At 47.2% G+C, this 14257-nt stretch overlaps 1 protein-coding gene across 3 annotated transcripts in view; it reads right to left on the bottom strand.

The window, feature by feature from the left end:
* Positions 1-9052, bottom strand: part of SYBU (syntabulin) — a 47720-nt gene extending 38668 nt beyond the window's left edge. For all 3 annotated transcript variants that reach the window (XM_028736273.2, XM_077932762.1, XM_077932763.1), the window contains exons 1-2: positions 8847-9052; positions 6208-6415 (exon numbers count right to left, since the gene is read on the bottom strand). In XM_028736273.2, the coding sequence (XP_028592106.2) occupies positions 6208-6415; positions 8847-8873 (235 nt within the window). In that variant the 5' untranslated portion in view covers positions 8874-9052. The remainder of the gene's footprint in view (positions 1-6207; positions 6416-8846) is intronic.
* Positions 9053-14257: the final 5205 nt, after the last annotated feature.

Here is a 14257-nt window from a genome sequence, read left to right as displayed (position 1 = left end):
CTTGGAAACGTACTGGGAGCCCATGTAGATCCTTTAGGACTGGTGTTACATGGCCCCAGCGTCTGCTCCCAGACACCAGTCTGGCAGGCACATTCTGGGTTAGTTGTAGTTTCCCAGTCACTTTCAAGGGTAGCTCCACGGAGAGCACATTGCAGTAGTCCAAGTGAGTTTCCCCACTCTGTACCACAGTGTGTAAAAAAGTGCACATAAGACAATTTCACATATGATGTACACATTTCGAGCTGCATAGAGCTACGTTATCATCATTTGGGGTCGTTTATATGTCTTGGCCCATATAGCTCAATATTGTCTACATCAGTGGTTCTCAAACTTCCTTCCTCTGGGCAACCCTTTCACAATAAAAATTTGCTCGTGCCAGACTGATTTTTAATTGATAAGAAATACATGAGGCAGGGAGACAACAAGCAGTGCTTGATTTATAACACAGAAGACAACTACTTTATAATATGATCATGGGTCATGGTGGCTTCATTATGTACCTTTAGGTGCCAGGCAAAAACATTCCTCTTTAACCAGGCCTTTGGTTGCCCTTTTAAGGTGTGGGGTTTTTGGGGGGTGGGGGTGTTCTTCAGTTGTTTCTGTTTTTATTTTGATTATGTGTTCTGTGTTTTAATATTGTAAATTTACCCTGTGAAACGCCCTGAGACCTGCGGGTATAGGACAGTATATAAATAATTATTATTATTATTATTATTATTATTATGAACAATGCAGCTACATAAGAACACAAATCATTCCTAAAATATAATTATAAACAATCCTCTTACATACTTACCTCAAGCAGTGCTTTTTTCCTGGGGGGACACAAGGGGACGCATACCCCTAAACGTTTTGTGAATCTTTGTACTTTTGTCCATTTACTGTATTTATTTTTTCCTGATTTGAACTATAAAATTGTGATTTTCTTAAGACAAAATGAGAGTACCCCTAAACAATTTTTAAGGGGGGGAAAAAGCACGGACCTTAAATATGTATACAAACTCAGTGAGAGGTGTGAACTTGCTTTTGCTGGGTAATCTCATTTATATTAGGCCTAATTTGAGACAAACAAACTCTCATCTCCACATCAACACAAAGAATCTTTGCTCTTGCTCTCATTTTCAAAAGATATCTATCCATATTCTGCAAAATAATAACAACAACAACAACAACAACCATAGTACACTGAAATGTTTAAATGCTTCTTTGATGTTCCTTGAATCTTCCTGCCACACTTGCCATTCTCTCCTGCCACACCCTTTGAGAAGCTCTAGTCTACATTGGCTGGCAGCCACCCTGCAAGGCTTCAAACTGGGGACATTCCCAGTACAGTGGGTGCTCGGGTTGCAAACGTGATCCGTGCGGGAAGCATGTTCGCAACCCGCAGCATTTGCAACCCTCAGTGCCTTGTCTGCGCAAATGTGGGTCATGATTCGGCACTTCTGCGCATGCGCAAAGTGTGATTTAGTGTTTCTGCACATGCGCGAGCACTGAAACCCAGAGGTAATCTGTTCCAGTACTTCCAGGTTCAGTGCGGTATGCAACCTAAAAATGTGCAACCTGAAGTGTCTGTAATCCACGGTATGACTGTACTGGGGGTCCCCAGATCTGCTGTACATTGAACCTGGGATGTTCTGAACCCAAATTAGATGTTTTGCCACTGAGAGCCAGTGTGGTGTAGTGGTTAGGAGCAGTAGACTCGTAATCTGGGGAACCGGGTTCACGTCTCCGCTCCTCCACATGCAGCTGCTGGGTGACCTTGGGCCAGTCACACTTCTTTGAAGTCTCTCAGCCCCACTCACCTCACAGAGTGTTTGTTGTGGGGGAGGAAGGGAAAGGAGAATGTTAGTCGCTTTGAGACTCCTTTGGGTAGTGATAAAGTGGGATATCAAATCCAAACTCTTCTTCATCTCCTTACTATATCTAGCCTGCCTGCTAGCCAGTCAAGGAGTTAGGGGAAGAGCAGAGCAGCACAGCAGAGACCCAAAAGGTACCAACTAAATGAGCAGAGCAGTCATAAGAAGGGAGAAGAGCAGGACAACCACAGCCCTATGCCCATTTTCACTTGTCCACCACAACCAGCCAGCAATTGTCTGCTATCATACTCCTTTTTTCAATGGGAGTACGCTGGGGAAGCACTTAAAGCAAAAGAGATGGGTACAGCAGGGAGGGTGGCTGTAACTTCTCCACACATGTGGTTATACTTTATGAGTCAGCAAGTCTTTTCTTTAAGCAGCCCTGCCAATCCAGCTCTCCTCCTGCCCAATTGTGAAAAGCTTAGCAGGGCTGCTTTTGGCACCAATTATGACTGGAGTCCCGGCTCTGCGACTGCCGTGCACTGTCATTCGGGGCTTATTTAACAGCCGCTCCCTCTCCTCTGAAAGACAGAGCTGGAGGCCTGCTTAGAATCCTTGTCACCCTCTTTGAACTATAAGTCCTACCAGGGGAAGCTGTGAAAGTAGTGGTAGGCAAAAATAAGTACTTCCTCCACACAGAATGAAGTTGAACTACGGAATTCACTCCACAGAGAGGCAACGATGGCCACTGAATGGGATAGCTGTGAAAGTGGATTGAACAAATTCATGGAGGACAAGGCTATCAGTGGTTAGCAGCCATGATCTAGCACACGGTTAGATGTAAGGTAAAGGTAAAGGGACCCCTGACCATTAGGTCCAGTCGTGGCTGACTCTGGGGTTACGGCGCTCATCTCGCTTTATTGGCCAAGGGAGCTGGCATACAGGTTCCGGGTCATGTGGCCAGCATGACTAAGCTGCTTCTGGCAAACCAGAGCAGCGCACGGAAACACCATTTACCTTCTCGCCGGAGTGGTACCTTTTTATCTACTTGCACTTTGACGTGCTTTTGAACTGCTAGGTTGGCAGGAGCAGGGACCGAGCACCGGGAGCTCACCCCATTGCGTAGTTTCGAACCGCTGACCTTCTGATTGGCAAGTCCTCAGCTCTGTGGTTTAACCCACAGTGCCACCCACATCCCTCTCTGTTAGAGGTAGTAGGACTCTAAATAACCAGTTGCTAGGAATCACAAATGGGAACAGTGATGTTGCATGCAGGTTTGACTTGAGTTCTTAGAAAGCCAATGTACATTATTAGCAATGTAGATATTCCCCTATAACTAAGAAATCCCTTGTGCCTCCTTGTACACTCTCCCTTTGAACAATCGTTCCAAATTGTTTTTGGACTTGAATCACTAAGCCACTGTGTGGTTATAGGAAAATTCTCACTAGTCAAATTAGTATCAATATCTGCAAGGGATGGAGGTGGGGCAAGCCTGTATTTTCATTTGCACGCTGTAATTTCCAGACTCAACATTGCTTATATGGGACCAGGTGCAGCAAACATTTGGCCCCTCCAGATGTTGCTGAACTGCAACTCCCGTCAGCTCCAGCAAGCAAACATGGCCTATGGCCAGGGATGATGGAAGTTGTAGTTCAGCAGCATCTAGAAAGCCAAAAGTTCCATACACCTGTATTAGATGGTCATTATTTGATTACTGACCCACACATGTGACACAGTGAATCGGTGGGAGGTTGGGTGTCACATAGAATCATAGAGTTGGAATAGACCACAAGGGCCATCAAGTCCAACCCCCTGCCAAGCAGGAAACACCATCAGAGCACTCCTGACATATGGTTGTCAAGCCTCTGCTTAAAGACCTCCAAAGAAGGAGACTCCACCACACTCCTTGGCAGCAAATTCCACTGTCCAACAGCTCTTACTGTCAGGAAGTTCTTCCTAATGTTTAGGTGGAATCTTCTTTCTTGTAGTTTGGATCCATTGCTCCGTATCCGCTTCTCTAGAGCAGCAGAAAACAACCTTTCTCCCTCCTCTATATGACATCCTTTTATATATTTGAACATGGCTATCATATCACCTCTTAACCTCCTCTTCTCCAGGCTAAACATGCCCAGCTCCCTTAGCCGTTCCTCATAAGGAATCGTTTCCAGGCCTTTGACCATTTTGGTTGCCCTCCTCTGGACACGTTCCAGTTTGTCAGTGTCCTTCTTGAACTGTGGTGCCCAGAACTGGACACAGTACTCCAGTTGAGGTCTGACCAGAGCAGAATACAGTGGCACTATTACTTCCCTTGATCTAGATGCTATACTCCTATTGATGCAGCCCAGAATTGCATTGGCTTTTTTAGCTGCCGCATCACACTGTTGGCTCATGTCAAGTTTGTGGTCAACCAAGACTCCTAGATCCTTTTCACATGTACTGCTCTCAAGCCATGTGTCACGAATCAGTGTTGTTGCATGACATCTGCTGGGTCACTTATAATTGAGACAGGGATTAGAAACACCTTTGGATATAAGCTCTCTTTAGAAACCATCTTTTGAAACTGTAAATCGGTACTCTCCTGAACCAATTACCCCTCTCGTTTTACATGCAAACTTAAATTCGCAGGTCTAAGCTGCTCCTGGGTGAACCTCACCCTTCAAGATTCTCCAAGTGTGTAAACCTCAGCTCTGTTTAAAATGGGCATGCCAATTTTTTTTTTCCACGCAGCGTTCAAGATAAACACTTACTAATCCAAACAGAAACATCTGATTTCAGTCAGCGGCACATGCTTCATGTGCTCCGAGCTGAGTTTCATTGACAGTGACTTTATTTCTCTCTAAAGCTCCACTGTACGGAGCCAGGCAATTGGCAATGTGGAAAAATACAGCAATATATATTTGGTGCCTCTTGGGATACATTTCTGACAGAGTAACTGGAGAAGGGCTGCAGCCTAGTGAAATAGCATCTGCTTTGCATACAAAAGATCCCAAGTCCAACTCAAGGCACCTCCAGGCAGGGCTGGGAGGGAACTTTGCCTAAAATCCTAAAGAGAGCTGCTGTCATTCAGTGTAGACAATGTTGATATAGCTGGACCTGGCTTCCCAGGCTCCCATTATGCAGCAAACTGATTAATTTTCAACAGGTTTCAGTTGGTGTATTTGCTACCACTGACCCCGTTAGGGAAGTTAATTCTATTTTCTTGGGTAGAGAGGAAAAGCAATTGGGCTAAAATGCATGGGGAATCTATAGCCCTCCAGTTGTTGTTGGACTACAGTTCTCATGATCCCTGACCATTGACCATGATGGCAGTGGCTGATAGGAGTGGAGGCCCAACCCCCTCCCCTAATAGTAATAATGTTATTTGTATCCCGTCCATCTGACTGGGTTGTCCCAGCCACTCTGAGTGGCTTCCAACAAATATAAAAGCATAATAAAGCATCAAACATTAAAAACATCCCTATGTAGCACTGCCTTCAGATGTCCTCTAAAGATTGTACAGTTACTTGATAGGACGTTCCCTTGAACATGCAATTATAATGTGTCTATTACTTTCATTTTCCCATATTCTCTCCCAAATAGCCAGAGGCCTGGCATGATGGGACTTGCAGTTCAACAATATCTGGAGAACATAAGAAGAACCTAATGGATCACACCAGTGGCTCATCTAATCTAGCATCCTGCTGCCACAGTGGCCACCCAGATGCCAATGGGAAACACTCAAGCAAGACTGGAGCAAAAGGGCACTCTGCCCTCCTGTGGTTTTCAGAAACTGGTATCACTGCCACCAACTGTCAAGGCAGAACATAGTCACCATGGCTATCATGCCTACTAGGTTGATAAATAGCAACACCCTAGAGGTCCTGGGCCCTAAGGAAGTTAGATTAGCCTCAACCAGAGCCAGGGCCTTTTCAACACTGGCTCTGGCCTGGTGGAACGCTCTGTCTCATGAGACCAGGGCCCTGCAGGATCTGATTTCTTTCCGCAGGGCCTGTAAGACAGAGTTGTTCCACCTGGCCTTTGGCTTGGAATCAACTTGATCCCCTCCCCCTCTTTCCTTTTTCCTTTCTCCTTCTGTGATGGAACTCCTATTTGGGGACTTCCCTGGCTTTTTTCTGGCCCACGTAGGACCAGTCTGGATAGTTGGCCTTGGTGAAGATTTGACATTTTCATCCCCAAAAAGTTTTTGATTTGAGTTTCTATTGAAATGAGGCTGCATTTAATGTTGTATTTTAATCTTGTTTTTAAGTTGTATCTTAATCAGTTGTTTTATATCTGGTGTTAGCCACCCTGAGCCCAGTCTTGGCTGGGAAGGGCGGGGTATAAATAAAATTTATTATTATTATTATTACTAGTTCCCTATCTCTGGACTATAATGTCAGCATTGCCACAGACACACTGTTTCTTCTAGTACCTGAGCAGAAACTGTTGCTGCTGATGGTCCTTGCAGACCCTCCAGAAGAGCTGAGGGGGTGGAATTCTCTGCTTTCCTCCTCCGAGAAGGGCGACTCGGACGCCGGGGACACTTTCTGGTGGCGGAGCTGCTGTTGGGGGAGATGAGGCCGGAGGACCAGGCGAGGAATTCGGCTGCGGCAGATCTCCTTGTCCTGCATTTTGTGCTCCTTCCAATGACAGAGACAACGGGCACATCAGTCCATGCGTATTTCCCAGCCCTTGCCCCACCCAAAGGTCTGGCTCAATGTATGGAGTCAGCAGATCAGCTAACACCCCTGGATAGCTCAGTTGGCTAGAGCATGGGGCTGATAACGCCCAGGTTGCAGGTTCGATCCCCATACAGGACAGCTGCTTATTCCTGCATTGCAGGTGGTTGGACTTCAATGATCCTTGGGGTCCCTTCCAAATGGGTATGATCCCCACCAAAAACTGCTTCTGCTCAGGTGGAGCTGCCCATGGACAGCATTCCAGTTGGCCACAGTGAGCCACACGGAAGGGCCATCTCAATGGTACAAGAGCTGCTGGATGAGGGCAATGGCCTATCTTGTTTAGCATCCTGTTCTCATTGTGGACAAGCAGATGTCTGTAGGAAACCCCCAGCAAGAAACCCAAGCACAAGATTACTCTCCCATCCTGTGGTTTTCAGAAACGGGTATTCAGAAGCATGGCTGGCCTTCAACTGTGGAGGCAAAACATAGTCATCATGGCTAGTAGCTAAAATCCTGGACCTAAAATCCTGGACTCAGTACAAAGCCAGATGGATTTCCTTGATGTAGACTGAAACTACACTGATGATGGTACCTCGGGTTACGTACTTAATTCGTTCCGGGGGTCCGTTCTTAACCTGAAACTGTTCTTAACCTGAAGCACCGCTTTAGCTAATGGGGCATCCTGCTTCTGCCGTGCCACTGGAGCATGATTTCTGTTCTCATCCTGAAGCAAAGTTCTTAGCCCGAGGTACAATTTCTGGGTTAGGGGAATCTGTAACCTGAAGCATATGTAACCCGAGGTACCACTGTACTAAGGTTCTGTGCACCATAAATGCCAAGCACATTACCTCCCTCGTCCCGCCAAGAATCCTGGCAGCTGTAGTTTGTTAAGGGTGCTGGGAATTGTAGCTCTGTGCAGGTTAGACGATGTGCTTTAAATGTATGCACACAGCCTAACTGTGGTTCTGCCCATGCGGAAGCGATTTGCAGCGGCGGTTATGCCACTGCTGAACTGAGCAGAGCTAAAAGCGAGGCAAGAATGTGGGAAATGTCACATGCAGACATTGATGTGGCAGGCATCTTTGCAAGCATATGTATTCGTCACATGGTCTACTTGCTAGGAAGATGCGATTTGCTGCTGCTGAGGCAACTCCGTCATAATGTGCAAAATGGCTCGCAGGGCTTTTCCAGCAATCTGTAAACGCTGGAGTTTTGCTCTTGTGCAACAGTCCAACATATCGCCATAAAAAGCCCCCTCTTGTATCCACACCTGGCAGATGGGGGTTAGCCTTGTTCGATCAATATGTGCATGTGAGTATCCACACAGAAGTGCACTCCCTTGCCGGAGAGGTAGAAAAAAAGCAGAAGTCAACAGCTAAAAGCGAAAGGTTTGCCAGACGGGAGATGCACAGATCCTATGCAAAGACTACCGAGTACCAGCACTGCAATTACTGTGCTAAAATTGGATCAGCTGGAAAAGCACTGAAAGGCAATTATCGCAGCCGTTTGCAGCATCCTTGCCACCTGTATCGGCAGGGCTACAGCCCCCAAGAGGTTCCGGCAAATGCAAAGGGGGTGGGGGAAGGAATGCCCAAAGAAAATGGGGGTTCTGGTCAGTCTTCCCAGCTTTGGGGTGACGTAATTGTGAGCTAGGTCTCTCCCTGCTCTGCCCCCCCCAACCTCCACTCCAGAGAAAAATCTGCGGCAGGGGCACAGCAGCAGTGATGATGTCAGACTCCATCAGAGATGGACTCGAGGGACACTCTTCTGGGTGATGCTGTTGCAAGGAAGGTGGGGAGGGCGAGAGACACCCTTCATCTCCCCTTTGCTTGGGGATCCCCCACTTATGAATTTCCTTCACCCCATCCCTTGCCTTTGCCCCACACATCCCCATCCACCCTATTCGACTTCACTTCCTCAAATAAACACACACACCCTGAATCCCACAAATTTTGCCTTAATGATGTCAGACTCCATCAGGGGCGGACTCAGCAGCGTTTGCTCTTTTAGCGTCTGTTGCTGGGCATTTTAGAGATGAGGAGGGGAGGGGAAAGTGAAAATATCCATCATCCCACTTTTCCCGCTGGTGTATCCTAGTCTTAAACACCGCTCTTGCCTTAGCCAAAGCTTGAACCCCGGTGCCAGCACATACAGCCCCCCCGCATTCACTCGCACACATTATGGCAAGTATTCACACGTACACGCGACACACCGAACGCGTGTCTTTGGGGCTGCACGTGCACGGACTTGCACTCACAAACGCACATCCTGATTTCCTCATCTTCCTCGCCAGCCCCACCGGTGAGCCCTCTTACCTCACCTGGCGGCTCTCCCCGAGGTGTCCCATCCCGCCCCGTCCCACCTGCGAGCCCCTCCGCCGTGCGCTCACCTTGCTGCTTTCCCGGAGGGGTCCCATCCCGCCTGGACCCGGCGACGCAGCTGCGGTGGGAGGTGGCGCGGGGCACAGAGCTGCTGGCCAGGGGAGGAGGCAGAGGCGAGGCGCCGTCAATGCCGCAGCAGCCTCCTCGCTCGCTCGCCCTCCTGCCTGCCTGCCGCTGCCTCGCTCGCTCCCTTGCTAGCGCGCAGCTCCAGCCCTGCCCAGCCCGAGCGCTGCCTCGCCCCGCCCTGACACGTGGAGCCGCCGTTGCCGCCGGCTGCTTCTGCCTGCTCCGCTTGGCTGCCTGGCGCTGCTGCAGCCGTGGACGCCTCCTGGCAGAGGGCAGAAGCGCCGCGGGGAGGGAACCGAGGGGCGCTTCGGTTTGCTTTGGGGGGGGGGGGAGCCTCTTGCGCCCACTTCTTTCTCTGAGCAGCGCGCGGTGTCGTCTTAGAATCATAGAACTGTAGAGTTGGAAGGGACCCCCCAGGGTCATCTTCTAGTCCACCCCAATTGCAAGAATCTCAACTAAAACATCCATGACGGATGGCCCGTCCAACCTCCAAGGAAGGAAGTCTTTCGTCTTGGAGCGAAGCGGAGATCGCAGGTGTTTGAGAAATCAGCTGAGAACAAGCAGTACTGTCAACACACGCCTGTAACTACCGTACTTTATTTTATTTTTTAATGGAAGAAGTACATGGAGTTTGCCAACCCAGTCGCCTCCATTTCTAAAGGATTGAAGTCTGCCATCTTTCAAACAAATACAGTGGCACCTCGAGTTGAGAACTTAATTCGTTCTGGAGGTCCCTTCTTAACCTGAAACTGTTCTTAACCTTTAGCTAATGGAGCCTCCTGCCGCCGCCCCCGCAGGATTTCTGTTCTCATTCTGAAGCAAAGTTCTTAACCTGAGGTACTATTTCTGGGCTAGCGGAGTCTGAAATGTGAAGCATCTGTAACCGGAGGTACCACTGTAGTTGCATCATACATTTTGATGGTGGATTTGATGCCCTTCACTATGGTAATTTGCAGGAACGTGACACACAATTTTTATTTGTTTGTATTTATTTATTGCATTTCTATCCCACCTTTTGCCTCTCCAAGGAGCTTGAGGAGCTTCCTCGTTTAACCCCCGCAACAACCCTGTGAGGTAGGCTGGGCTGAGAGGGTAGGGACTAGCCCAAGGTCACCCAGTGAGCTTCATGGCTTAGTGGGGATTTGACCCTTGGTCTCTGCCAGGTCTTTGTCCATGGAGTTTTCTTGGCAGGGATACTAGAGTGGCTTGCTGGTTCCTGCTCCAGCTGGATCAAACCTATCCATTCTTAAGGAAATCAGCCCTGAGTGCTCACTGGAAGGACAGATCCCGAAGCTGAGACTCCAATACTTTGGCCACCTCATGAGAAGAGAAGACTCCCTGGAAAAGACCCTGATGTTGGGAAAGATGAAGGGCACAAGGAGAAGGGGACAACAGAAGATGAGATGGTTGGACAGTGTTCTCAAAGCTACCAGCATGAGTTTGACCAAACTGCGGGAGGCAGTGGAAGACAGGAGTGCCTGGTGTGCTCTGGTCCATGGGGTCACGAAGAGTCAGACACGAGTAAACGACTAAACAACAACAACAACTCTGCCAGGTCCTAGTCCAGCTCTCTAACCACTACACAATATAGATAGCACGGGGGCTGGGCTGGCCACCTTTGGTGCCCCCTCAATGCCAATTATACCACCACCCCCAGCAGTCCTGCTGCGGCCACCACCAGCTTTCATTCTTAGGACCACAGGAAGCTGCCTTACACATGGAATGCGACAGGCAGGGGACACTCCCAGTCTTACCTGACGATGCTGGAGGGGATTGAACCTGGGCAATTACACATGCAAAGAGATGCTCTGTCCCTGAGCTGCAGCCTTCCCCATTCCCAAGAGGGTGGAGCAGCTGGCAGCCTCCTTGAAAAGCGGTTCAGCACTCTTTTACTTTGCAGGGTTGCCCAGAAAGAGCAGCAGCAACAACCCTGTAAGAGATAGGGAGCTGAGCAGCTACTGTGCTCCCTAAGACTTTTTGCTGGACAGCTTCCTTACTATCTAGAGAAGGATGGACAGAGAAGCAGATGGGGATCAGCTGCTGGGCTCTGGGTGATTTGCAGTGGTTCAGCAAGGATTTCCAACCCCCAATTAACCACAGCAGCAGCAACAACAACAACATGGCCCTAAATTACGTAGCTGAAATGAACAATGTTTGCAGTCTTCAGGAAAGGATTTGTGTGTGTGCAATCTCCATTCTGTTTTGGTACTTGGAAAAAAACAGATTCCCTGACCTCGTGTAATTCTTTTCTCTGGTTGCTTTTCTTCTCAGATTGCTGATCAGCTACTGTAAACTTTGTGTGGCATCCTTCCTGACATGCTGGTTTTTCCGTTCTCTTTTTGGAGGTTTGCATACTCTAAGCATAAGGGGCCTAATTAAGAGGGTCTTGATCCAAAAGTGGATCATGCAGTTTTGAGGATTCTTGACAAGGTCTTTTAACCAGAGGAATCCTACAAAGTGCCTGAAGCATTTTTGTAATGAATATGGCTCTTTTTAAAATTAAAAAACACACAAATAAACTGAAGCCCTTTCAGAACTTCGTAGTTTTTTCTAGCTATTTTGTAACTCATGACATAACATGGTAACAAAAGCAATTATTAAAAGTTGATCATTCCAAACTCTCTCTCTCTCTCTCTCTCTCTCTCTCTGTCTATATATATATATATATATATATGTGTGTGTGTGTGTGTGTGTGTGTGTGTGTGTGTGTGTGTGTGTGTATTGCTTGGCTCTGGCTGGTAGATCTCAGGGTTCTAGTTCAAAACCACAAGAACAATAGACCCTGCAAGCCTGAAGCCTGCCACTCGCTCCTAACAAAGAGTACTTACTTATTGGTCTGCTGGATAGCTCCTTGGGCTTCCTGGGTAAGGTGAAATTTTGAGCCATGTGGCAGGGGTGGGAGAAATGGAACAGCTCCTATCAGCCTTTCAATCCAGCAGGAAACCATGTAGAAGTGCAGATCATGTGAACTGGGACAGGACATATTCTGAAGAGGTGAGCTGTGTGAGTAAAGGCTCCACCAAGATGTGCAATTCCACATAATCCCTGCAAGTAGCTCTGCTCACTCCTGCAGGTGGGCATTTGGGTAGCATTGCACATCTGAACAGGGGCACTGATGTACTATGCTAAATTGTGACTTCTGAATTGTGCCAAATAATTGTAATTGGCTGCTGCAGAATCCCAGACCGCTGTAAGCTTAACATTCAATGCAAACTATTTCTTTCTTCTTATTTTTTTAAAAAACATTTTATTAAACAATTTCAACAAAACAAATTATCCATCCAAGTAAACAGTTGCATCATTTTCTTCCACTTTTTATCCCCCTACTCCCCATCCCTCCCTCTCCCTCTCTCCCGAGACTTCCCTCAGCTCCCTTCTCTGATTTGTTTGCACTTGTTATTCTCTGCATGTTAAAAATTATACATATAATTACCTTTGTTGTTGTTTAGTCATTTAGTCATGCCCAACTCTTCATGACCCCATGGACCAGAGCACGCCAGGCACTCCTGTCTTCATCATTACCTTATCTGTCATATATTCTATTCATAAATTTGTGGATGTTTATTCAAATAATGCAAACTATTTCTGTTTATATAAATTTAATCTTACAAGGAAACCTGACCGGCAGATATATTTCCAGACCACTGTCTCTTGAAAAACTGCCAGCTTTAAAGCAAACTAGATGGTGATGAAAAGTAGTGATCTGCAAATATTAGCTTTTAAAGAAACAAGTGTTTGCTGATCCAGATAATGATAAACTCTCTCCAGTTGGATTTGCCCCTTCATGGATCACTGCCTTGCCATGGCGAAGGGGCTTGAATAGCTCAGAGAAGCTATGAGCTATGCTGTGCAGGGCCACCCAAGATGGACAGGTCATAGTGGAGAGTTTTGACCAACGTGATCCACCTGGAGCAGGAACCGGAACGAGATTCCAGTATCCCTGCCAAGAAAACTCCATGGACAAAGACAAACAAGGAGAAGGGGACAACAGAGGACGAGATGGTTGGATAGTGTTCTCGAAGCTATGAGTTTGACCAAACTGCGGGAGGCAGTGGAAGACAGGAGTGCCTGGTGTGCTCTGGTCCATGGGGTCACAAAGAGTCAGACATGACTAAATGACTAAACAACAACAACAAAGTTGGATTTGGCCAGAAGTCTGGTAAGAACATTACAAGAGCTCTGATGAATCAGACCAAAGACCCATTGAGTCCAGTACCCTGTTCTTTGCCAAGCAAAGTTCGTGGGAAGTCCACTTGAGAGCAGCAGCACTCTTCCTAATCGTGATTCTCAGCACGCGGGATTCTGAAAGTTGAGGCAAAAACTTAAGATGGTTAGAAGAGCTTGTTGGATCAAGACAATTGCCCATCTAGTCTTGCATCTTCTTCTCACAGTGGCCAGCCAGATGCTTATGGCAAGCTAGCAAGCAGCACCTGAGTACAACAGCACCTCTTCCCTGACTGCAACTGGCATTCAAAGGCACTCTGTCTCCAATAGTGGAGGTAGAACATAGATAGCCATTGTGGCTAGCAGCCACCGATAGCATAATCCTTCATGCAATCCCTTTTATTCCACAATGGCAGACATGGGATCCAGTGCTCACAAGCACAAGCTAGGTATTGGATTTCAGGTGTTTGTTGGCTAACAGAGAAGCGGGACTAGTACTCTTTGTTCACTGTCGTTTCAGGTGTGTGCTATGTAAACAAGTTAAACCTGTTTTATTTCGGTTTTTAAAGTCCTTAATCTTAACATTGTTAGAGGAGTTTGGAAAAAGAGCACATTAAATATCAAGAGTATTTCTTCTTCTTCTTCTTCTTCTTCTTCTTCTTCTTCTTCTTCTTCTTCTTCGGGGATCACTCGTAGCTGAGTAAGATTGCCTTCCGTAAACACGGTTTTAACAGTGAGTTCGTAAGTGACTGTGGAGGCCAATTCTGGATCCACACATCCTTCCACAGTGGAGGCATAGGTTTCTGGGCGGGATTGAGGGTTTGCCAAGTGTGCCTCCCTCTTAGCATGTTTCTCCCTTTCATCCTGAGTTCAAGCATCTTCAAAGCCCATGACATCTTTGGTAAAGCCTGTTCTCCAATTGGAGCGCTCACAGGCCAGTGTTTCCCAATTGTCGGTGTTTATACTACATTTTTAAAAGATTTGTCTTGAGAGAGTCTTTGGTTGACCACCAGCATTACGCTTTCCATTTTCAAGTTCAGAGTAGAGTAGTTGCTTTGGAAGACGATAATCAGGCATCCTCACAACATGACCAGTCCAACGAAGTTGATGTTGAAGAATCATTGCTTCAGCACTGGTGATCTTTGCTTCAAGAGTATTACTGACTACAAGAGACAACTCATCTTGAACA

The sequence above is a fragment of the Podarcis muralis genome, chromosome 8 (genome assembly GCF_964188315.1).
Source record: "Podarcis muralis chromosome 8, rPodMur119.hap1.1, whole genome shotgun sequence".
Classification (NCBI taxonomy): Eukaryota; Metazoa; Chordata; class Lepidosauria; order Squamata; family Lacertidae; genus Podarcis; species Podarcis muralis.
Note: the sequence above shows the minus strand (reverse complement) of the source record. Positions and strands in the feature narration are given on the sequence as shown.